This window comes from Nycticebus coucang, chromosome 6 (assembly GCF_027406575.1).
Source record: "Nycticebus coucang isolate mNycCou1 chromosome 6, mNycCou1.pri, whole genome shotgun sequence".
NCBI lineage: Eukaryota > Metazoa > Chordata > Mammalia > Primates > Lorisidae > Nycticebus > Nycticebus coucang.
In genome coordinates, this window is record NC_069785.1 from 44010849 (window position 1) to 44036542 (window position 25694).

The following is a 25694-nucleotide window of genomic DNA, read 5'->3' on the forward strand; positions in this document are numbered from 1 at the left end:
GAAGGGCAATAAGATGTTTCTCCAAGCCATGGTTTTCAAAAGGGAAATGTTAAACCAAGAGGATGACAACTTTGGGATCAACAAAGGGCTTGAAAGCAACTTCTGACCCTGAACGCCCAGCGCTGACCTCTTCCTCCTTTTAAACATCTAGCACTGAGTGTTTGGTGAGCCCTTGGATGGCAGCCAGTCATGCAGAACAGCTCTAGCAAAGGAGTTATCAGCTAACCTGCTCCTAAAGCCAAACTATTAGTCAGAGATAGTTATTTCTGGACTTACATCACAGATGGAAAGAAAAATCAAGTCAGTGGGAAACACAGGAGGCCACACTGGGCTCCTTATAAAAAAAAAGACTCACTTATTTTACTAAACAGAAATCCCTGTGGTTATCAACAGCATTTCAAAACTGCCAAATACCTCGAGAAAAAGAAATACTTTTAAGAGGCAGACATGAAAAGATGCTCAACCACACTAACAGTAAGAAATGAAAATTGGAATTATAATGAGATAGAGGGAATGTAGATAGGTATTCCTTCTACAGTGGCATTTTGGCCCCATCTAACAGAATAAAGAGATCACAGTTTCTTCTAATTTAGCAATTCCACCTCTAGAAACATATCTTATAGTTACATTTGCACATTTTGGGGGGATTAGTCCATATTTCATTTATTATTATTATTATTATTTGAGACAGGCTCTCACTTTGTTGCACAGTGACATCATCACAGTTCACTGCAACATCATACTCCTGGGTTCAAGCGATCTTCCTGCCTCAGCTTCCAGACTAGCTGAAACTACAGGTACGAGCTACCACATCCTGCAATTTTTTACTTCTTTGTAGAGATGGAGTCTCCCTATGTTGCTCAGGCCAATCTCAAACTCCTAGCCTGAAGGTATCCTCCTGCCTTGGCCTCCCAAAGTGCTGGGATGACAGGTGTGAGCCACTATACCTGGTCCTGTAATTTTAATTGACAAATAAAGCTATATATACATAATTATTATGTCTAACATGTTATTTTGAAATATATATACACTGTGAAATGGCTAAATTGAGCTAATTAGCATATGTATAACTTTACATACTTATTTTGTTGTGGTGGGAACACTTTAAATCTACTTTTAGCAATCTTCAAGATACATTTGCACATGATAGTGTCAACTGTATATACTTGCACTGTATATGTAAAACTGTCTCTATTCACTGTGGAACTATTTATAACAGCAAAAGATTAGCAACAGACCACATGTCACTCATCAACGGGATTCCAGCTATTAATTTTGGGAATCTATATGATGGAAGGAGGGAGGCAGTTTGAAAGCAGGGACAAAGACAAGCTTCAAGGATTTACTGCCAGTGGAAAGTCATGCTGCAGGGCATGCTGGAGAAGCTCCCAGGGCTGCACGTGTGTGGCCTTTACTCTGGGGGAGGAACCGGCTGACGTGGGTAGGATAGATGTTCTACACTAACTTTCTAGAAAAAAGTGCTAAATACACTGTCTGACTTGTGTTTTGCATCACGATTTAGATTCAAACAGGGCTTTTTTTTTTGAGACAGTGTTTTGCTCTGTTACCCAGGCTAGAGTGCTATGGCATTATCACAGCTTACAGCAACCTCAAACTCTTGGGCTCAAGCAATCCTCTTGCCTCCCCTCCTGAATAGCTGGGACTACAGGCGCCTGCCACATGCCCAGCTGATTTTTCTATTTTTAATAGAGTTGAGGTCTTTGCTCCTGCTCAGGCTGGTTTTAAATTCCTGAGCTCAAGCGATTCTCCCAGATTGGCCTCCCAGAGTGCTAGGATTACAGGTGTGAGCCACCACACATGACCAAGGAGGTGGTTTATTGAGATAGACTAAAACAATCCAGGTTGGCTGGGCATGGTGGCTCATGCCTGTAATCCCAGCACCCTGGGAGGCTGAGGCGGGTGGGTCACTTGAGCTCACAAATTTGAGACCAGCCTGAGCAAGAGTGAGACCCCATCTCTACTACAAATGAAAAACTGAGACAAGAGGATCACTTAAGCCCAAGAGTATGAGTTTGCTATGAGCTTTGACACCATGGCACTCTACCAAGGGCGACAAAGTGAAACTGTCTCAAAAAACAAAACAAAACAATCCAGGTGAAGAGGTTTCTTAAGGAAACTGCATCATGGCACGTGTGAGAAACAGACCCAGACACAAACAAGAGGAGTACGGCAAAAAGAACTGGAGAAGGGTCAAAAGCCAGCCTCCCCCCAGCCACTCTCTGCAGCAGGTTCCCAACTCTAGCCCATGTCTGCTTTCCACAGAGCTACTGTCAAGTCCAAATATTTAATTTACCCCCACACCTCCACCACCTCCTTTTGGTTTGTGTCCCAGGACGCAGCCAAGATTCACTCTCCCCTGGGAAATGGCCCTTTGGTCCTACTACTCCGGGACCACCTCAGTTCTATAAAATGAGCCAAGACTACCATCAGCACCAGCTGTCCACCAGGACTCCATGGTAGGTGGTTTACACATGCTATCTCACTTTATAGCAAAACAACCCTGGCGGGGAGGAATTCTCTCACTTTATAAAAGTGGCTACTGAGGCTCACAGGGCCCCATACTGGGATCTGAACTCAATTCAGCCTCCCCACCTCCTTCCCCTTCCAGGCCTAAAAGCCCTGTTATTTTCAGTGTTTCTATAATCACTGGCTGGTCTGGATGGTCAAGGTGTCCATCTGTGGGGCTTCAGTACTCAAAACCCAAATTTAATCCACACGTGTGCTCTGAGGGAGAATTTGTTTTTTCTCGCTCACTCTCAGCTTCACAAGTAACAAGAATGGTTAATATCTATGGAATGTGTAGGTATTTATACAGATTATTCAGCTCCTTATAAGATTCAACCCTTTGGGCTGTGCTTGTGGCTCAGTGGGTAGGGGGCCAGCCCTATGTACCAAGGGTGGTGGGTTCAAACCTGGCCTCAGCCAAACTGCAACAAAAAAATAGCTGGGCATGTGGCGGGCGACTGTAGTCCCAGCTATTTAGGAGGCTGAGGCAAAAGAATTGCCTAAGCCCAGGAGTTGGAGGTTGCTGTGAGCTGTGACGCCACAGCACTCTACCAAGGGCGATAAAGTGAGACTCTGTCTCCACAAAAAAAAAAAGATTCAACCCTTTGAGATAAAGTACTTTCTCCCTCACTTCACAGCAGGACAAATGAGGTTTAGAGAGGTAAAGTAACTTGCTCAGGTCACCCAGCTGGCATGTGGATGAGCCAGGGACATGGGACAATGTCTCCGGCCAGTGTTTTTCGGCATATATTGCTTCTCTTCCACCTAGGATCTTGCATTTACAACCCATCACTCCCACCTTGTAGTCTGGGTTTTCCTACTGGTGCAGTGATTAGGTTTTGCCACATACTAATAATAGGGGCTGAGGTTGTATAGCAAGACTATCCCACCATACCAGTAAAGGTTAGTAAATGTTTGAAAACATAAATGAGAAACTTCAAAAAAAAAAATTCCTACTTAGGGATTTCTAAAATCTTACCTCCCAACCAGGCCTAGATGGGGCTGCTCCTATTAGAGTGAAAGCTCAGGCATGGCTCCCTTCCCATCCCATGCCCAGCCGACCAGTGCAATAGCAGGTTGGCTGGGGCCCCTTTGGGTAGAGTTGCCTCTGCTTGCCTTCCAAGCCCTGCCCTGGGTGGATGTGGCCATGTTAGTCATGGCATTGGGCCCAGTGCTGAGCTGCCCCGACCCCACCCCAGTCCTGAGAGGCCAGCAAACACCCTGGGGAAATGGAAGTACAGGACGAAGAAGCTCCGGTCGGTTCTGGTAGGTTTTCCAAGTTTACCATCATCTTTTCTGCACACCCTGGCTTGGGAGTGGCAGAGTGTGGAGTGTGGAGCAGGCTCAGAAGTGGTGGCTCAGTGCTAACCCAGAGTCCTCAAAGTGGGGCCCCCAGATAGGCAGCCTCCTACCCACTGCCCCAGACACCCTCACTGTGTGCTGTAAAGCAGCCTCTCAGCAAGTTCTCCGGGTGATTAACTCCTGTGTGCAGAAGCCTGGGAACCACTGCTCTAGTTTTCCGTGCGTTATCCGAGGCTGCAGTACCATCAGAGGGGAAAGAGGAAGTCTAACCTGAGAATGTGTATGACTCAGGTGATAGCAAGAGCCTGGGCCAAGGGAAGAGAAACCGACCCACCAAACAAACCCACAGAAACTGAGTGGCAGAAAAAATACAGCCCTATCTCCATTGGTGAGGTATTTCAGAAGGTTGGACAGGAGGAATATTCTGGGCTAGTTCTGTCCCTGCCCAGCACAGGAACCCCCAGACATTCATAATAATAATCATGGGTAACCAAGAAAAGGTTATAAAAGATAATGCTTCAATAGCTTCCTGTCTCAGAATAAAAGCTTGGTGCTTCTTTGAAACCTGCAGCCCACCCAGTGGGCCTTCCTGGCTATTTCCAGCTTCCAGCCTTCCCTGAACCTGCTCTTTGCCTTTGCCACTGTGGCTCCTCCTCCTGGAGAGCCCTTCTCCCACCTTCCTGCCAGGTCACTCCTCTATTCTCTGTGTCCAGCCTAGATGTCACCCTCTCAGAGTCCTCCCTGGCTGTCTATCCCCTGTGGTGTGATACAATAATAGCTACATTTGTTTTGTGTTTTGGCTCCTCTGCCTCCCTGCCCCAGTGCACCCTCTATGAAGGCAGCCACAGGCTCTACCTGTTGAGGTCTGGTACCTGACACATAGTAGGTACTTAAGAAATTGACCAGGTTCTGCCCAGGCACAGTGGCTCACATCTGTAATTCTAGCACACTGGGAGGCTGAGGTGGGAGGATCCCTTGAGCTCAGGAGTTCAAGACCAGCCTGAGTGAGAGTGAGACCCCCATAACTCCCCCCAAAACAGAAAAATTAACTGGGCGTTGTGATCAGTGGTTACAATTATGGTTACCTACAATCCCAGCTATTCAGGAGGTTGAGGCAGGAGGATCACTTGAACCCAGAAGTTCGAGGTTGCTGTGAGCTATGATGATGCCACAGCACTCTAGCCTGGGCAACAGAAGGAGACTCTGATTAAAAAAAAAAAAAAAAAAAAAAAAAAAAAAGAAGAAGAAGAAAAAAGAAATTGACCAAGGGGCACCTAGCAGTGTGGTACACAGCAGACATTCACTATAAGAAAACCGTCTTCTGGGCGGCGCCTGTGGCTCAGTGAGTAGGGCGTCGGCCCCATATGCCGAGGGTGGCGGGTTCGGACCCAGCCCCGGCCAAACTGCAACCAAAAAATAGCCGGGCGTTGTGGCGGGCGCTTGTAGTCCCAGCTACTCGGGAGGCTGAGGCAAGAGAATCGCATAAGCCCAAGAGTTAAGAGGTTGCTGTGAGCCGTGTGACTCCACGGCACTCTACCCGAGGGCGGTACAGTGAGACTCTGTCTCTACAAAAAAAAAAAAAGGGCGGCACCTGTGGCTCAGCAGGTAGGGCGCCGGTCCCATATGCCGGAGGTGGTGGGTTCAAACCCAGCCCCGGCCAAAAAAAAAGAAAACCATCTTCCCGGCTTGGTGCCTGTGGCTCAAGCGGCTAAGGCGCCAGCCACATACACTGAGCTGGCGGGTTTGAATCCAGCCTGGGCCCGCCAAACAACAGTGACGGCTGCAACCAAAAACCAGCCAGGCGTTGTGGCAGGCACCTGTAGTCCCAGCTACCTGGGAGGCTGAGGCAGGAGAATTGCTTAAGCCCAGTAGTTGGAGGTTGCTGTGAGCTGTGATGCCCTGGCACTCTACCCAGGGCAACAGCTTGAGTCTCTGTCTCAAAAAAAAAAAAAGACAAAAACAGCCTTCCCCTTTCTTCTATCCTTTGAATGAGAATGCAGGGCAGTATGTACTGTCTTTTCCAAAGATTACCATGAAAAACTGCCACAGGATAGCCTGAGTAATAGTGTGAGACTCCATCTTTACAAAAACTAGGACAATTAGGGGGATACGCTGTATCTGTGTCTGTGTCCACAAGAGACATGGACACAGACCAGGGTGAAACATGCCTGCCAGTCATACAGAGCAGGCAGCACCAGGCAAGGACCTGTGTGAGGCGATGTAATTGATGCTTTTTACCTGCAAATACCAAATCTCCTAGTTTGTTTTTTCTTTTTTGAGACAAAGTATTGTTCTGTTGCCCAGACTGGAGTGCCATGGTGCCAGCCTAGCTCACAGCAACCTCAAACTCCTGAGTTCAAGAGTAGCTGGGACTATCACAACACCTAGTTAAATTTTTTTTTTTTTTAGTAGTGATAGGGTCTCACTCTTGCTCAGGCAGGTCTGAAACTTCTGAGCTCAAGGGATCCTCTCATCTTGGCCTCCCAGAGTGCTAGGATTACAGGTGTGAGCCACCCTACTTGGCCAAGAAAAAAGACTGATAGACACAATTCCTGCCTAGTTGAACTTTTTCAGTGGTGGTTGGCTTGCCCCAGAATGAACATTCAAAGACATTCAGGGGGAACCTGTAGAGTTTCTTATGACCTAGATTTGGGAAGCTATGAAGTATTGCTTCTGAATTCTGCTCATGGAAAAGTGAGTTAGAGGATCAGCCCAGATTCAAGGAGAGCAAACCGCACAAGGGCATGTGTATTGGGAGGTATGGGTGTGGTGGGAGGAGGGGCCACCTTTTAACACTAGCTACCATGCTTGCTACCAAGCTAAGGGCCAGTGGGAGACGTACTTAACCCCTCTCTGTGCCTATTTCCTATTGTATAAAATGGGATAACTGCTCCTACCTCACAGAGCTTTTGTGAGAAGCAAATGAATTAATAACACACAGAATGCACACTTAACAATGTGCTATGTAAGTATTAGCTGTTGTTGTTATTGAAAAGAGTAAGCAGCAAACTTTTTTCTCTGATTAATCTCTGTATCCCAATGACTAAGAAATATCCTGTGAAATACCATGAGCTGCTCCGTATATAAAGTAAGTGAAGGGCGGCGCCTGTGGCTCAGTCGGTGGGGCACTGGCCCCATGTACCGAGGGTGGCGGGTTCAAACCCGACCCTGGCCAAACTGCAACCAAAAAATAGCCGGGCTTTGTGGCGGGCGCCTGTAGTCCCAGCTACTCGGGAGGCTGAGGCAAGAGAATCGCTTAAGCCCAGGAGTTGGAGGTTGCTGTGAGCTGTGTGAGGCCATGGCACCCTATCGAGGGCCATAAAGTGACACTCTGTCTCTACAAAAAAAAAAAAAAATACATAAATAAAGTAAGTGAAGTATTTTTTTCCCCCCTCAAAAAAACAAAAACTTTATTTTTCATTAAAAAGTCTAGGCTTTAAGTTTGGGCAGTCTTCTTCATGATCAATTGTACATGTAAAATCTTGATAAAACTAAAAATAGCTGCCAAGGCCTGGCAAATGCCATTCTGAGTCACGGGGATGATGTGCTCACATCAGGGCCAGAAGCAGCAGCACTTGTGGTGTGGAATTTCCCGTGGCACCAGCGGAAAAGCAGCCATGAATGTGTTTGTCAGCAAACTTCCCAGAAACAAAAAAGAAATCAGGATTTCCTGCTAGAGCCCCGAGTAGCGGGTGATGTCCAGTGCCTTACAACCCAACCTCTGTGGGCCTTTACGGAGGCTAGAAAACAGGATCTGCCAGCATATCAGGGATCAGCCCAAGCCTCTGGGGACAGACATGTTGCTGTTGCTGCCAAACCCAAACACAGCTCACGGTCGGGTCATTGCACACCAACTCTACATAGGAAACCGGCTTCATGGCCCTAGCCTGTAGACACACGTTCTAGTCTATAGACTACTTCGTGCCCTCCCATTCCTCCACCCCTTAGCAGTCCACCCAGCCTTCAGAACAAAGTCTGGTCTCCTGCCACACGAGCCCCTGCCATGGACCCATTTTCCAGCCACACGCACAGCTCCTGTTCCTCCAAAGGGCCCCAAGCTCACATCTGTCTTTGTTCTTGCACACACTCTTCCTGCTGTCTAGCAGAGGTAATCATCGTTAGGGTACCCACTATTCTCTCCCCCTGGGTCTCATGCCAGGCAGATGCTGCTGTAAAAGCTTCACATCATGGTCTCACTTCACAACAGCCATCTATCCTGTCAGGCTCTGATCAAAAAGAGCCTTTTGTAAGGACAGACATATAGATCAGTGGGATAGGATCCAGAGTTCTCGGTCTTTCAGGAAAAAAAACTCATTTCTTTTTGCCTATGTGTGTGTTTTCCTCTCAAAGCCTTCTGGTTACCAAAGTCCGAGAGGGGAAGTCATTCTACTTTTTTTTTTTATTTTATTAATATTAAATCATAGCTGTGTACATTAATGCGATCATATCTTCTTTTTTTTTAGAGAGAGTCTCACTTTGTCACCCTCAGTAGAGTGCTATGACATCACAGCTCACAGCAACCTCCAGCTCTTGGGCTTAGGTGACTCTTTTGCCTCAGCCTCCGGAGTAGCTGGGACTGCAGGGGCCTGCCACAAAGCCTAGCTATTTTTTTGTTACAGTTTGACTGGGGCTGGGTTCCAACCCGCCACCCTCAGTATATGGGGCTGGTGCCCTACTCACTGAGCCATAGGCGCCGCCCTAGGGAAGTCATTCTTATCTGGCCATCTCTAAATGTTCTCTCTCCTTTCCTGGGCAGCCTTCAAGATCCGGTCTTTTGTCCTTAAAGTTCAAAAAACCTGTCAAGTAGATGTGTTTGTATTTCCCTGATTGTGGTCTGTTTGCGCCTTTCCTATTTTTTTTTTTTTTTTTTTGCACCCTTATTAATCACAGCTTGGATTTCCAAGCCCTGTTTCCTAGCTCTGTCAATTCTTTTGTAATACAGACTGAGACTCCCTTATCTGAAATGGTCAGGACCAGAAGTGTTTCGGATTTCAAGTTTCTTCTGATTTTATACATATAATACGAGATATCTGGGGGACGGGGTAAGTCTAAACACAAAATTGATCTATGTTTCATAGACTTCTCATACACATAGACTGAAGGTAATTTTATATAATATTTGAAATAATTTTATGCATAAAACAAAGTTTTGACTATGACCCATCACATGAAGTCAGATATGGAATTTTCCACTTGTAGAATCACATTGGCCCTCAAAAAGTTTGGGATTTTGGAGCAGTTTCAATTTTGAATGTTCAGCTTAGGGAGGCTTAACCTGTATTGTTTCAGCACCTTAGCTGTGTGAGCAGACCCTGGAAACAGCCTGTGCAAGACCCACCTGTCAGTATTCAGGTGCCTTTTTTCATTCTTGAGGGCTTTCCTCAACATTGCCAGACGTAGGAGCACTAAGAATATTTGTATGTAAATGTTAAAACGATAATCAATGATTCTGAAGCTTCTGTTATTGTCTATTATGTTATTTCAAGTGCAGTTAGATCCTCCCTGTTTCAGGCACTATTATTGTCTACAGCTTTTACTAGCAGGACATTTTCTGCCCTTTTATTTTTTATCATCTTCTCAATTCTTTTCATTGGCTTATAATACTCTGGGATTGAGACAAGGGCTTGAACATCAGGAAAAGACACTCTCAAATTTTCTTTTTTTTTTTTTTTTCAGTTTTTGGCCGGGGCTGGGTTTGAACCTGCCACCTCTGGCATATGAGGCCAGCGCCCTAACCCTTTGAGCCACAGGGGCCGCCCGACACTCTCAAATTTTCATCAGACAAGCTGTTTTTTGTTTTTTTTTTTTGTAGAGACAGAGTCTCACTTTATGGCCCTCGGTAGAGTGCCGTGGCATCACACGGCTCACAGCAACCTCCATCTCTTGGGCTTAAGCGATTCTCTTGACTCAGCCTCCCGAGCAGCTGGGACTACAGGCGCCCGCCACAATGCCCAGCTATTTTTTGGTTGCAGTTTGGACGGGGCTGGGTTTGAACCCGCCACCCTCGGTATATGGGGCCGGCGCCCTACCGACTGAGCCACAGGCGCCGCCCAGACAAGCTGTTTTTTCCTAGGCAAATAAGGAGATGCATTGGAAAATTCAGATCAAGTGTTTTTTTCTTCTGGGGTTACTTAAAATTTATAAAGGGAAATTATTACCAAAATCAAATCTATTGAAGGCTACACAAAACCTTATATTCATAGGAAACCACAGGAATAATCTGTGGTCAAAATAGCACTTTTAAAACACCATTGTGCTAATAAGATGGATAAGCACATTGGCTGCCATTTTACAGTTTTTTGAAGTGTTCTCCCTCATAGAGATGGGGATGTTATGATTGGAGCCAGAACTCGGAGGTCTGCACTAAGTAGTTGGGAACACACTGGTGTTCATGCTAAATCCAGAAATAAATCCTAGATTATGTTTAGGTTCAGCATGGAATAAAGAGTATTCTAGGAAACAGTATTCCAAGAGCCAGAATAATAAGAGATTCACTAGAAATGAAAATAAGGACATCCAGCTGGGCGCGGTAGCTCATGCCTCTAATCCTAGCACTCTGGGAGACCGAGGTGGGTGGATCGCTTGAGCTCATGAGCTCGAGATCAGCCTGAGCAAGTGCAAGATCCTGTCTCTACTAAAAATAGAAAAACTGAGGGAAGAGAATTGCTTGAGCCCAAGAGTTGGAGGTTGCTGTGAACTATGATGATGCCACGGCACTCTACCCAGGTAACAGCTTGAGACTCAGTCTCAAAAAAAAAAAATGGACATCTTATGTGGATAAAGTTACCTTAGTTTTTCATTATATGGGGCAGCGATTCTCAACCTGTGGGTCACAACTCCTTTTTAACAATGAACATACATTGCAGCATTAGGAAGGCTGAGAGCCACTGATATAGGGTAAAAAAATCTGGCTGTGGTCATCAGGGACAAAGGATGTTCTGAAGAATAAACCAACTCAGATTATACCTACCCAGTTCAGAAAATAATTTAGAAAATCTTAAGACTCTAAATATTATTTCATTGGTTAGTAAAATGCAAGAAAGATATCTAGAAAAAGTTTATAGGATTCTTAGCTATTGCTTGATCAGAATAAAATTATCATTATAAATATATCTGAACATTTTTATCCCTGCTTAATAAGAATTCAATCCTTTATATCAGCTAGGAATGGTACAGTTTAGTAACTAAACTTAATCTTTCGTTCCTAAGGATCTTCTGCTAACTATAATTAAACTGCAGAACATTTGAAGAGTAACAAGTTTCCATATGGAGTAATATACTAAAAATTGTTCCAAAACCAATTACCCTCATGGATTTCATTTCTATAGATCCTACCCAGGAGATCCAACAATGTTTATACCCCAGGATGTTCTCTTGCCTTACTCAGAAGCAACACCAGGCAGAGAGGCAAGGGGCACAAGCCCTCCTTCTAGGGTCACTGTTAAGATCCTGCTGATGAGCGGGTTGTGCTAAAACATATTCTAATTGACAAAGACCATCTCTAACGTAAGAGTGGGTTTGTGGCTCACACCTGTCATCCTAAGCACTCTGGAAAGTTGAGGTGGGAGGATCTCTTGAGCCCAGGAGTCTGGGGTTGCAGTGAGCTAGGATGATGCCACTGTACTCTAGCCTGGGTGACAAATAATTCCATGTCTCAAAAAAACAAAAAGGGGATGGGTTTGCTAAGTTCTCCCTCAAACCCAATACCATCCAATATGAACTATCAAGTGTACCATGCAGAAATGTCAAGTGTTTCTCCTTGTCACCTAGTGACCAGCCTAGAGAAGAGGAACGGCTGTGAAACTCCCATGTCCTCTTTGCGATCATACTTGCCCTCTACCCAGCAGAGAGTAAGAAGAAACCAGGCTCGTGATGTAACAAGAGAGAGGTTAACAAGGAGGAGTGAAGCCACCAGGAAGGGGAGTTATGAGACTGAGTTCTAGATTTCTGAGTATGTTCATCAATATGGGGCATATCTAGATTCCTTCTTGGGGACAGGTCCCCACTGGGGATCAGGCCACCTGTTCCCCAGAGCTCTGGGACCCTGGGCAATGTGCTTGAGAGCTGCCTATGATGATGTGAGGCCCTCCCAGTTCAGGGACTACCTTTCCCTGTTTGACAAAGCTGGGAGAGCAAGCTGTGCGAGGCTGAATGCCCCCCTCCATCTATCTGCCTTGCACCAGGCTGAAGGGGAGAACGCTGGGTTTGGTGTAGGCAGTGGGTCTTCCTGGGGCACTTCTTCCTTGGCTGTGCCCCCTTCCCAGCAAGGTCTCAGCCCAGGGTTTACAGTCAGCATGCTAGAGGGTGGACAGGGTCCCACACACCTTCAGCCTTCAGCTACTGCTGGGAGTAGGCACTTCTCTGGCTTGCTGTGCAAATGCTGCAACACCTTTTAACAAGTTTATGTCTATGCCCCAGGGGTAGAGTTTGGTCCCACCTACCTGGCAGCTTTCCTGAGCAGTGATGATAAGTGGGGCTCTCCTGGGCTTCCGCCTGCTCACGACTGTGTTTACTTTAAATTAGATAATGTTAACAAATCCTAAATTATTAGCACAGAGTAGACACATAGCAAGGGCTCAATACACAGTAGCTGTTACCACACTATGACAAGGCTCATTACAAAAGTTTTGAGCTGCACAAAAATCAAGAAGCATAAAATTTGTGTGGACAGAAACAAATGAAGCCCTCTCAGCAACACTGATAAGCTGGGCACGTCGAAACTTGCACGGGTGAAATCAGAAAGGACGCTGTTGACTGTGTTTCTGAGAAGTGAAATAATGGACCGTAACACAGTCTGTCTAAAAACTTTCATAGTATCAATACATACTTCAAGTAGAGTCTTTAAATGTGTCAGAGGATCTCCTGGATGAGGATTAGTTACTCAGCTTAAAAAGGGTTAGTCCGTGAGGCAAGAGAATCGCCTAAGCCCAAGAGTTAGAGGTTGCTGTGAGCTGTGTGATGCCACGGCACTCTACCGAGGGTGATAAAGTGAGACTCTGTCTCTACAAAAAAAAAAAAAAAAAAAAAAAGGGTTAGTCCAACAACTACATGAGGAGAAGGGAAAAGCAACGGGACAGGGCCCATCAGCGCCCACCTTCCCTCCTTCCCAGGCACACCACCTGGAAGGGACGTAATGACCCACCAATAAGTCAATGGGGCATTCAAAATGTCTTGTGGGGTCACAGTTTCTCTCCACTCTATTATCCAGTGTTGATGTCAATTTGTGGCTTAGGTGTGGCTGTGACTTTACAAAACTGGAGAGCTGGATAAGTATGGGCTCATGCGCATGCAGCGCTGTGTACATTAGTGTACGTGGAAACTGCTCCACAACACCACATGCTCTTTGGGGTTAATGTGCTGAACACGTCAGCTGAATGACTCCCACTACCAACTGTGCCCCTATCACCACCAGGCGCCCAGGCTTGGGAAGCCTGCCTGCAGTCCGAGGTGCTGTCACTGGGCCTCTGGGTCCTTCCCTACCTGTTGCTATGTCTGTCAAGTGGCTGGGACCAGCCGATGGGCTCAAACCAGATGTGCTATTTCTGTGCATAGGATGTGGGTAAGTACATGTCACAGTAAGTCAGACCAGGATATGAGTCATGTTATTTTATAAAGTGTTAAAGAGAACAGGTCTTCAAAGCATACTGGTAGCACTATGCCAAGCTTCAACTCTATTATGTAGGAGCTATGGTCTGAAAGATGCTTTAATCACCAAGCAAAGGAGAAACGCTAAAGAATGTAGATGATTAGAGGCCTACCAATGAAAGGACATGGATATGGCGGAAGCCAAAATCTAGAGGTCTTCAAATTTAAGAGGTAAAATAAAATATTTACCAGGACCACATATTTTTCCAGCATACTTTGGTCATATATGTGGAAATAGCTCAATATCTACAAATCATAGAGATAAACTATATTACATCCCTTTAATGGAAGCCAAGCAGCTATTAGAAGGAATGAAATAACCTGGACATACTTGTATGGCATGACATCGAGACAGACTGTTACAGCGAAAGATCAAGTTGTAGAAAATGTGCATGGTAATTACATTTCTGTTAAAAGTGTGTTTTTACAATAATGGAAAAGCAAGTATCCAATGTCCTCAATACTAACATGAAGCCAGTAGATGAACTAATACATGCCCACACAAGTAAAAAACTCAATTCAATTCAAGCTGGGGAGAAGGGGCAGGAGGAGGACAGGGGAGGAGGCAGGGGGGTTGGTATAGTCCCACCTTATGGAGCGCAATGTAAGGGTATATGGCACACCCACTGGGTGTTGCACATCACTACAACAGGGACCTTGCCAAACTAATGCAAACATTGTAACCTAGTTGTTTGTACCCTCACGTTAATCTGAAATAAAATAAAATAAAATAAAAATAAAAGTGTGTTTGTATATACATAGGAAAATCTTTAAGGAGCCAGAGAAAACCATTCATTGTTATCTGTGACAATGACAGTGTTATTTTTTACAACCTTATTCATCATGTGAATCCTTTACAACAAACATCTATTACTTTTATAATAGAGAATAAGATGAACAAAGATACTTATGAGAGAAGACTAGTATCAACCTATTTTTTTCCTAGTTACAAGGTTCTTAGAAGCCACCAGGGGCCTGATGGAGTCATGAGCCCTCCACAGCTGCTGAGCCCCTGATAAGACGGCAGAGGCACAGCTGGACGAGCCTGGGCTCTCTGCGTGCGGGTGTGCGGGGCTGAGCAGAGTCAGCATTTCTGAAATGCCATGAGAAAGGAGGGCTGATTAGCCTCGGAAGCCCTTTTTCACCCTGTCACAGTCCTTCTGTGTGGCCTGTGTATCCTGTATAACTGCACCTCTGCTTCATGAGCTGCGGGGAGCTCGCTGCCTGGCTACGACACATGCCTGTGATTCCAGACAGGCTACCACTTGACCCTACCATGCCTGCACTTCACAACACTGTTTTACTGACCTGCTGTTGGAGGGGCGTGGAAGAGTTATTAGGGAGAACTGACAGCAGCAGAGCCTTGAGGAACCATCCTGTTTCCAGGGCAGGGGAATTACTGACCTGCCTTAGGACTTCAGGTCCCATCCTCACGCCCTCCTGGTCAGGCATTTCCTCCCTCTGGTCTGCCCTGACGACCTCCAGGGAGGAGGACACACAGCAGCCCCATCTGTTTAAACCACAGTGCACGGCCTAGAACCAGATGTTGCCTCAGCCTTGTCTTCTGAAGGCTGGAGAAGCCCAGATCCAGATGTCATTGTTAGGAGCATTTTCTATTCTTTACAGATCTCCTCTGGACCGCTTAGTCTGTCCCTGCCCCAGAGCTTTCCTTACATAATTCCCACTCCTCCTTCAGATCCTACTTCCAGTGTCACATCCTCAGGAAGCCTCTCCCAACACTGTAGGGCCAGGCCAGGTCCCCTCTCATATGATGGTGCCTAGCACTTATCCCAGTTCTCTTCCATTTATTCTTAGGATAATATGATTCATGCCTGCATTCCTCATAGAACACCAGCTCCTGGACAGCAGAACCTGCACCTTCCTTCTGTCCCGCCTTCTGCTGCAGGCACAGAGCCTGCCACCAAGGAGACCCCAACAAAGACATGCTGGCGAAAGGATGCTTGGAGGCAACTGGGTGGGATATGTGCAGGGGTGGGGAGGGGGCAGTGGAGGGCTTTCCTCCTTTCTTGCCCTACCCACCCCCCTTACTTTCTGTCATATGTGTCCAAGTGAATAGCCAGCAAGGAGTATTATCACTCTTATACTCTAAGATTTATCTGAGGCACATACAAGCAGAAGACAATAGTGTTTAAGGAAATTACAGGTTATTGCTAAGACTCCAGAAAGTTCTCAGTTGAAATAGCGGGACCTTTAATGCCAGGACTCCCTAGTTCTTTTCTTGGGGTCCTTTGGATGTCTGGGAATGCTGTGGGCTTCCCTGGGGCCACAGGTGTCCTAGAGGAAGGATAGAGATATGGACAGAAATCCTCTGCTCACAACCCCGAAGGCCTGGGACAGCACTTGGTGCAGGACGGGGACGCACACTGACTGACCTCGGCTGATGCGCTGCTTCTCCCCAGAGAGGATGCCGGGGCTGTCAATGATGCTGATGCTCTTCAGAACTTGGTTGGGCAGCTGGGAGCACATGAACCTGGAACAGATGCATCAGAGGCGGGGTCAGAGCTAGACCATCACAGAGTGCTCTCATTGTGGGCTCCCTGGCCTCTCTGGGCTTACTGATAGGGGCTTGAAGGAGAGCAACAGAGATTAAAGATGTTGAATGAAAAAAAAAAAAAGATGCTGAATTAAGCTGTCTGTAAAGCAGGGGCTTAAAAGAGACTGACAGTGCTCCAGAGAGTAGACACCGATCTCCAGGATAGGTGTGGGAAGTTGCGCTGGCATCTGCTACCCAATTTCTTCCTATTAATTCTGATCATAGCTGACATTTATTGAGCACTTAGGTATTTTACCAAAATTGTCTCATGTGATCCTCATGATGAGGAGGAAATTACTGTTGTTACCCTCAGAGAGGCGAGGCAACTTGCTCAGAGTCACTCAGAGCTGGGCCTTAAGTCTAGGTCAACCTGACGCCAAAGCCCCTGAGTCTCTCTTTCCTTTATGCTGGTCCTTGCCCAAGCATCCTGGTATTCTCTCCTGGGAACTACATTTCTTCTTCAGGGTGCACTGCCCCCTGGACTGCAGGACCCCAGACTCCCTGTCCAGGCCCTGCCACTTCCTAGCACAAAAGTTGGAGGCACTGGGGATCCAGCATCCAGCCCGGTGCCCCTCGTGGCCTTAGGTTGAGGGAGGGGCAGGCACCTGCAGAGAGTACCCCAAATCTTCCAGGTGGTGCTGGGGAGAGGATGAAGGGGCATGCTGGGAAGGCCCTGGCTGGGCACCTCCAAGCTTCCTCCCTTGTCCCTTGCTTGCCTGATACCATCTCCTCCTCTGGCCCTGATCCCCTCCTGCTATGGTTCCATTCAGCTGCCCTGGCATCTATCCCATAGAAGCAGAGTGATGTGGGAGGAAAACCCCAGCCTGTGGGTGAGCATACCTGGGCTCAGGTTCTTCCCAGGCTTTGCCAATGATTTGCTATGGGACCCCGGACAAGGGTTGCTCTGCCCTACCCACTAGCCTCAGTTTTCTCATGTGAAGATGGAAGATGTCTGGATTGAAGTCTGGCCATGTCCTTATTAGCTTTCAATCTGAAGAACTCTACAAGTGTCAGCAGGAAATGCTCTGTTACTTCCACCCAGGCAACAGAGCCAGGGTGCACCTTGTTAGGCACTGTGTATGTTTTAAAGCAGAGACTGATGAATCTCTCCTTTCCCTGTATCATAAATGGCTGACTTCTGTATCTGTGTGGCCAGAAAGCTAAAAGCTCAATTCTTCCACTCAGTGGAAGTAGTGGGCATGACTCAGAAAGTAAATATGCTGGGAATGCAGGGCAGGGAGGCCTGCCCAGCCTCTACTGCACACATGTGGCCAACACAGCCCCACAAAGGGGATGGCAGGCCTGAGCAGGAGGCAAGATTATTAACAGTTCAACATAACTTTCCGTGGAGGGGCTCAGGACAAGTTTTTCACACATTCTTTCCTATATTTTCAAATTAGTCCTAGAAGATATGAGAAAAGATATTGTGATCGTTTTAAAGATAAGAAAGTTGAAATAATAAAAAAAAAAAAAAAAGAAAGAAAGTTGAAATACAAAAGGGTTATGACATCTTGAGGTCCCACTGTGAATGCATGGCTGGCTGGAGGTTGTACACTGGTATTTCTGATGTCATTGAGTAGAACCCAACCCTTAAGGTTAAAAACCGCAGTGTAAAAAATAGACATGGTAATTGAAGAGAAGCCCCCTATTTCTGCATGTCTCCTGCCACTCCTGCACCTTGACCTTTAAATAAACTCACCACCCAACACTGGGAGAGCAGCTCTGTGAGAATAAGCTCACAGGGATCCCTAGGCATTCTCTGTGAGCTCACAGGGATCCCTAGGCATTCTCTGTGAGCTCACAGAGAAAAAATGCCATTACTCAATCCTCTACAATCGGGGTAGGAACAGCACTCTGAGCACATCTGAGCTGGATCACGTCTTGTCAGTGATGATTCAGTCTCGGCCCAGTCCCATTCTTTCTATCAGATGGCTTAAAGCATTTGGCAGTGCTAGCTGAGCTGCACCTATGTGAAACTACTTCACACAAACTGTTCTATGAAGAAGCTAACCTTTTCTAAAACCACAAGCTCACACTCAGTATCCATTTTTCCAAAACACAAAATCCATTTTGTGTGAGGCTGACAGAGGGCTTCAAAAATGACACACTATTCCCTCCCTGAGAATGACACAAGAGCAGAGGCCAAATGTGTTAGCCACAAAAAACTATGCAGTGATGTGGGCTGACATCACCACATGACATGCAAGGGGCAAAGTGGGGGGGCCAAGAACGGTAAGGGGTGGGGAGGAAAAGAAGGGAAGGGGAGTGCCGGAGGAGATAGCATTCTGCAGGGGTGCCCCAAGAAGGGGCATCGCGGGTTGTGCATGCAGAGCTTGACCCTATTCCATGGAAGATAGCAGACTGGGGTGGAGGCGGCCCGGAGAGCTTAGAGCACGGCAAGCACTCCAGGCCCACATGGTGCCTAGGCTCCTACTTACAATTCCACACAAATGTGTTCTTTCTTTTTTTGAGACAGAGTCTCACTCTGTTACCCTGGGAGTGCCGTGGCATCACAGCTCACAGCAACCTCAAACTTGGGGTCAAGTGATCCTCTTGCCTCATGCTCCCGAGTAGCTGAGACTACAGGCGCCCACCACAACGTCTGACTAGTTTTAGAGACAGGGGTCTTGCTCTTGCTCAGGCTGATCTTGAACTTCTGAGCTCAGGCAATCTACCTGCCTCGGTCTCCAGAGTGTTAGGATTACAGGCGTCAGCCACTGTGCCTGGCCACACAAATGTGTTCTTAGAAGTTTTACTGGAATCAGAAGAATACCCTAATCCTGCTCTGACCCACTTGGAGAGGGAAGGTGCACAGCAAGGTTATCCACTGTGCCTATCACAGCTGGCCTCGGGTCAGGCCAGCCCAGCTGGTGTTTCTGCAGAAACGTTTCCAAGCATAGATTTGCCATCCACCCCTTCTCGGAGGGACTGCTACAAGATGTATCCGTATCTTGCTGCCTACACTTCACACTGAATACACAGGAGTGTGCTGGCTAGAACCGGAAGCCTCACATGGCGTTTATGAGGGTCTCCCCACCTGGGGCTGACCTGATCAACACTGCTCTGGGAAGTAAAAGAAGGAGAGGTAGCGACCAAGATCCTCCGCTCGTGCCTGAAGGGCATCCTCTCCACATGCAAGGAAGGGTTGGGCAGCAGAGAAGGGGTAAAGTAACAGCACAGGCTGTGGAGTCTCAGGCGAGTGGCTGGGAGCCCTGTCACACAGTAAACAAGGAGTGGCAGGGTTAGGTTATTAAAGTCCCCCCAAACACTAAAAGTCCAACTCAGAGATCAACACTTTAAAACCTAGACTTTTGGGCGGTGCCTGTGGCTCAGTGAGTAGGGCGCCGGCCCCATATACTGAGGGTGGTGGGTTCGAACCCAGCCCTGACCAAACTGCAACCAAAAAATAGCCGGGTGTTGTGGCGGGCGCCTGTAATCCCGGCTATTCAGGAGGCTGAGGCAAGAGAATAGCCTAAGCCCAAGAGCTACAGGTTGCTGTGAGCTGTGATGCCATAGCACTCTACTGAGGGCAACAAAGTGAGACTCTGTCTCTAAAAAACAAAAAACAAACAAAAAAAACTACACTTTAAAATATCAGAAGTACCTTAGTATTGACATTTTGATTTCTCAACAAAACAGTGATATGTGTAGTAGTAATAGTAATAATAAAATAGCACAAATATTTCCTGTCCTCATACCATGGCAGGCACTGTCCTACGGACTTTCTGTGCACATTAACTCCATCCTTACAACAGCCTTACAGATAGGGCTGTGAACCTTCATCTTACAAGGGAGGAGATCAGCCATATGCCATCACTAAGTCCCTGGGCTGACAAGTGGTGGAGCTGATTATAGAGCTCTGGTTCTCAAGCGCTAGGCTACTATTACCATTGCATGCATTGAAACCACCACTGTACCTTTGTCACACACAGGGCAACATCCTAAAATAAGGTGTTGAGCCCTGAACTCTTTCCCCAAGGGCCTTCCTTGTGTGGCTGCTCTCTATCTAGTGGAATGAGGGTCAGGGCAGGGAGCAGGAAACACGGGGTCTGGGCTCCCCTTGCTCACTTACCCTGCGACCTTGACCATGCTTAGGTCTCTCTGCGCAATTCTACCAGCTGTGAGGACTCCCAGGTTTGTAACTTAGCTCAAATAAACATAAGCTTATGATGAGATAGTATAGAGCTGTCTCAGAGTACTTCCTTTGACTCTAGGCCACTTTAGTGATGACAGAAAAACCAGAGAGATTATACAAATTCCTAAATTTGCATAGTAAATAGGACACAATCTACAAAAAGCCTTTTACAACTAAACTGCAATAATCATTATTAAAGGGTCCTACCACAAATGGCTGATCTAACCTTCTAATGCCCAGGAGAAACTGAATTTCACAACCAAATTATAGGGAGGACCCTGGACACCTCTTAGATTGAATCTTATGAAATTACCACTTTCACAGGGAAAAGTTGGTGGAAGACTGGCAATTTCATATGGTTCAACCTAAACATGTACTTTTATATACTCTGGGAGGCCAAAGCAAGTGGACTAATTGAGCTCAGGAGTTTGAGACCAGCCTGAGCAAAATGAAACCCTGTCTCTACTAAAAATAGAAAAACTAGCAGGGCACTGTGATGGAGACCTGTAGTCCCAGTTACTTGAGAGGACAAGAGGATCTCTTGAGCCCAAGCATTTGAGGTTGCTGTTAGCTATGATGCCACTGCTCTCTACCCAGGACAACTGATTGAGATTCTGTCTCAAGAAATAAATAAGTAAGTAAATACTTTTACAAACCTCTCCTGACTGCCACAGGGGAAAGCCGGGTGAGATGCCCCAGCTGGGAAGGTCTGCCTGAGTTAGGGGGTAGAACTGGCTTTCTGGAATATTAGGATCAGAGACATACAGGCAGGCTGGCTCATGCCTATAATTCTAGCATTATGGAGACTGAGGTGGGAGGATCGCTTGAGCTCAAGAGTGCGAGACCAGCCTGAGCAAGAATGAGACCCAGCCTCTACGAAAGCTAGAAAAATTAGCCAGGCGTTATGGCTGGTGCCTGTAGTCCTAGCTACTCAGGAGGCTAAGGAAGAATGATCTCTTGAACCCAGGAGTTTGAGGTTGCTTTGAGCTAGGCTGATGTCATGGCACTCTAGCCTGGGCAACAGAATGAGACTCAGTCTCAAAAAAAAAAAAAAAAAAAAAGCAGCGTATTGGCAGATGCCAATCAAGAACAAAGAAAGACCAGGGAGCCACCATAAACCTTGAGGTTAAAGATTAATGGGAAAAGCTTCAGCAAGTTTAGGGTCTCATTTTGCTCAGGCTGGTCTCAAACTCCTGAGCTCTGGGGTATCAATGACCACACACACATAACTTACCCACTCATCCCCTCAGAGTAAAAAAAAAAAAAAAAAAATTATTGATGAATCAAGAGTGATTCTTAGCAAGAGCCTAATTTCCTCAATTTCTGCAGCTAAATTAACTGGTGAAGCCAGCACATATCTGGACTGATGCTGTGTATTTGTAGGTCAGTTTTCAAAAAATTCCTACAGTATATAATTACTATGTAACATTCAAAACTCAAAAATGCTCTTGCCTGTAATCCTAGCATTTTGGGAGGCCAAGGCAGGAGCATCACTTGAGACCAGCCTGAGCACAAGCTAGACTTCATCTCTACAAAAAAACAGAATTAGCTAGGTGTGGTGGCGTATACCTGTAGTCTCTCTGCTGTGGAGACGGAGGCAAGAGGATCACTTGAGTCCAGGAGTCAGAGGTTGCAGTGAGTTATGATGACGTCTTGCCCTATTGCCAGGGCAACAGAGAGACACTCTGTCTCAAGACAAAAGTTACACTGGGCCAGACACAGTGGCTTACACCTGTAATCGTAGTACTTTTGGAGCCTGAGGTAGGTGGATTGCTTGAGCTCAGGAGTTTGAGACCAGCCGGAGGAAAAGTGAGACTCAGTCTCTACTAAAAATAGAAGAAACTAGCCAGGCATTGTAGTGGGAGCCTGGAGTCCCAGCTACTTGGGAGGATGAGGCAAGAGCATTGCTCAAGCTCAAGAGTTTGAGGTTGCTGTGAGTTATGATACCACAGCACTCTACCCAGGGTGACAGAGTAAGACTTTGTCTCAAGAAAAACAAAAAACACAAAGTTATATGGAAGGAAGCCTCATTTAATTACAAATATAGAGGTAACAAATACAGTGTAAGCCCCCAAATGTACCTATGTATTTTATGATAGCTATTGTCATTTGTACATAAGACAGTGGTTGTTTTATCATTACTTTCCCCTCCATCAGGTCTGGCTAAAATGACAGAGCCCTGGAAGGACATAAGGAACTTTCAAAATTTTAATTATGGCCAGTGATTAAAGTCATTTTCCAAAAAGAAATAGAGGTAACGAAGAAGCAAATAAATCAGATTAAGAATTTCTTTCACAGGCTCGGCGCATGTGGCTCAAGACGCTCAGGCGCCAGCCACATACACCTGAGCTGGTGGGTTCGAATCCAGCCCTGGCCAGCCAAACAACAATGATGGCTGCAACCAAAAAAAAAAAAAAAATAGCCGGGTGTTGTGGTGGGCGCCTGTAGTCCCAGCTACTTGGAAGCCTGAGGCAGGAGAATCGCTTGAGCCCAGGAGTTGGAGGTTGCTGTGAGCTGTGATACCACACCACTCTACCCAGGGCTACAGCTTGAGGCTCTGTCTCAAAAAAAAAAAAAAAAAGAATTTCTTCCATGGAAAACAACACTTTGAAATTATACTAGACCCTAAACTAAAAACCATGACTCTAGCTACATGACTTTTCTTTGTTTTTTTTTTTAGAGACAGAGTCTCATTTTATTGCCCTCGGTAGAGTACTGTGACATCACAGCTCACAGCAACCTCCAGCTCTTGGGCTTAGGCGATTCTCTTGCCTCAGCCTCCTGAGGAGCTGGAACTACAGGTGCCCACCACAACGTCTGGCTATTTTTTGTTGCAGTTTGCCTAGGGGTTCGAACCTGCCACCCTTGGTATATGGGACTGGCGCCCTACTCACTGAGCCACAGACCCGCCCATAGCTATATGACTTTTTAGAGAATACAACCATTTTTTAGAAAAGCAGATTGGGTGAAAATATAACATCCACTCAAAAGCAGACTGCAGGGGGGATGTCAACTTCTAATTTATGGAACTTTTCTTTTTTTTTTTTTTTGGCCGGGGCAGGCTTTGAACCCACCACCTCTGGCATATGGGACCGGTGCCCTACTCCTTGAGCCACAGGCGCCGCCCAATTTATGGAACTTTTCAAACTGACGCAAATACCCTGGTGCCTCTAAGGGCACAAGGGTCTGAGTGCCGTTGGCTGTGTCCATTTCCTCAGTGAGGTGCTGCTGCCCCCTGAGCACAAACTCTGGGGTGTCAATGACCACAGTCCCATGGAGCAGCAACCAGACAGGCCGCCTGAGGAATGCCTCCTGAAGTGAAGCTGTGTGCCAAAGCTTCAGAATGACCCATTAAAGCCATTTCTATACAATTGTCTTTGTTCTAGACTAAATTCCTTCTTTTATTTATTTTTTATTTTTATGAGACAGAATCTCACTTTGTTGCCCTTGGTAGAGTGCTGTGGCGTGATAGCTCACAGCAACCTCAAATTCCTGGGCTAAAGCGATTCTCTTTCCTCAGCCTCCCAAGTAGATGGGACTACAGGTGCCCGCCACAATGCCTGGCTAGTTTTAGAGAAGGGGTCTCACTCTGGCTCAAGCTGGTCTCGAACCTGTGAGTTCAATCTGCCCGCCTCAGCTTCCCAGAGTGCTAGGACTATAGACGTGAGCCACCTCGCCTGGTTTTAGACTATATTCCTTCTTTTACTGTTCAATTGTGGAATTTCTCTAATTGTAACTTGCCTTTTGGGGAATTTATCTTCATTTCTCAGAAATACACTGTAGACCCTTGTCACAGTCTTAGAAACTAGCCTTGGAGACTGAGACTCAGGCTCTAGTGGTTTGCTTAAAGCTGGAGGATCCTGTCACTTTCCAGGGATCACCTGGTACCACCTTAGGAAGTATTTAATTAACTCTTAAAGAAGCCCCTGGGGGCAGATGCCCAAACTAACACTCAGTAAGGAGAAGGCCAGGTAATGATGACCTGTCATAGGGGAGACACAGGTGTGGCTGCCTGGAGAAGAAGGTTCTCCACAGCAATACTCAATTTCTTTCCTATTAAAAGGAAATATTTTGTGATAAAGGTTGTATTTTGACCTAGTTTCCAGAAAAGCATACTACGTAAAAAGAGGCTCTCCTCTACAGCTACCTTGCTCGTGTTCCTGGAGGGGTGCCATAATCATCACACACATCTGAGTGGCCTGCACAAACTGACTCTGTGTGAAGCAGCAGCACTGACCTGGGGACACTACTTAATAAGGCTGTTTACTCATCAGTAGCTGTGAGCTTACTCAAGGCACATCCCACAACCCTTACACGTGAGCCTGACACATGTGTGGATGGCTAAGACAGAGACCCCTCTTTGCTGGTCCTCCGTGGAGGCGCTGGTTGGAGGGAGAGGTTAGGGATAGAGTCTGGGTAAGGGTCAGCAAGAAGAGGCGGCCAGTCCAGGGATTAAGGGCAGGCTTTATTTTAAAGAAGCAGAGGGGAGTCTGACCAGGAGCCAGCCCCACTTCAGGGTCCTGAGGATTTCTTCCCCATAGAAGGAAGGGAAACCTGAATTCTAGTCCTGTCTCCGATTCTTTTTTATGGCCTCCTCTGAGCAAGTCATTTCTTTGCTTTCAGTTTTCTGCTCTGTAAATTGCCACAATATTATTTGTTTTATTAACTCCAAAAGGATAGTTTATCAGAAATTATGTAAATTATAACTCGGGATATAACCACTATCATCTTCATCAACACTGATAGAGGGCTATATTGGAGACAGCTCTGAAGATTAACTAGAGGGCACTGGGCAATGATTCTTAGTGCAGACATCACACTGTTTGACAGCTCAGTAGAATGGTTACTAGCAGGACTCTGTGACCAGATGGCCTGGGTTCTCTATCAAGACCGTCACTTATTGGCAGAGTGACCTGGTATAAGTTATATTAACCTTTCTATAGCCTCTGAAAGGGGTGACTATGCAAAAATTACAAAAATAACAGGAAAATACCTAATCCTATAATTGCTAATAACAGTTAAAGATCAATCCTAGAAATTCTCTTGCGGGCACCTGTGGAGTGGTTTCCACAGTGAGAAGCCCAGCAGACCAAAAGGAAATGTATATTTTCTTTATAATCCCTAGACCTAGTGACTAAATTTGCTTTTGGAATTTGTTCCCATGCCCCCAAGTCATTCCTGAAAAGTTCCCCAACAGACACCAATAAATGGGATCGGAAACAACTGTAAAAAAAGTCTGTCTTCAGCTCGGCGTCCGCGCTTGAAGTGGTTATGGCACTGTGGCTCAGCACAGTGGTTATGGTGCTGGCCACATACACTGAGGCTGGTGGGTTCGAGTTCAGGCCAGCTAAAAACAATAAATGACAACTGGAACAAAAAAATAGCTGGGCGTTGTGGTGGGGGCCTGTAGTCCCAAGTACTTGGGAGGCTGAGACAAGAGAATTGCTTAAGCCCATGAGTTTAAGGTTGCTGTGAGCTATAATGTCACAGCACTCTTACTGAGAGCGACACAGTCAGACTGTTTAAAAAAAA

The 25694-nt window shown here is 46.3% G+C and overlaps 1 protein-coding gene across 1 annotated transcript in view; it reads right to left on the reverse strand.

The window, feature by feature from the left end:
* EHD4 (EH domain containing 4) overlaps window positions 1–25694 on the reverse strand; it is a 90336-nt gene that overhangs the window by 33585 nt on the left and 31057 nt on the right. Inside the window, exon 3 of the mRNA XM_053596145.1 lies at window positions 15867–15964. Coding sequence (XP_053452120.1) covers window positions 15867–15964 — 98 coding nt within the window. The remainder of the gene's footprint in view (window positions 1–15866; window positions 15965–25694) is intronic.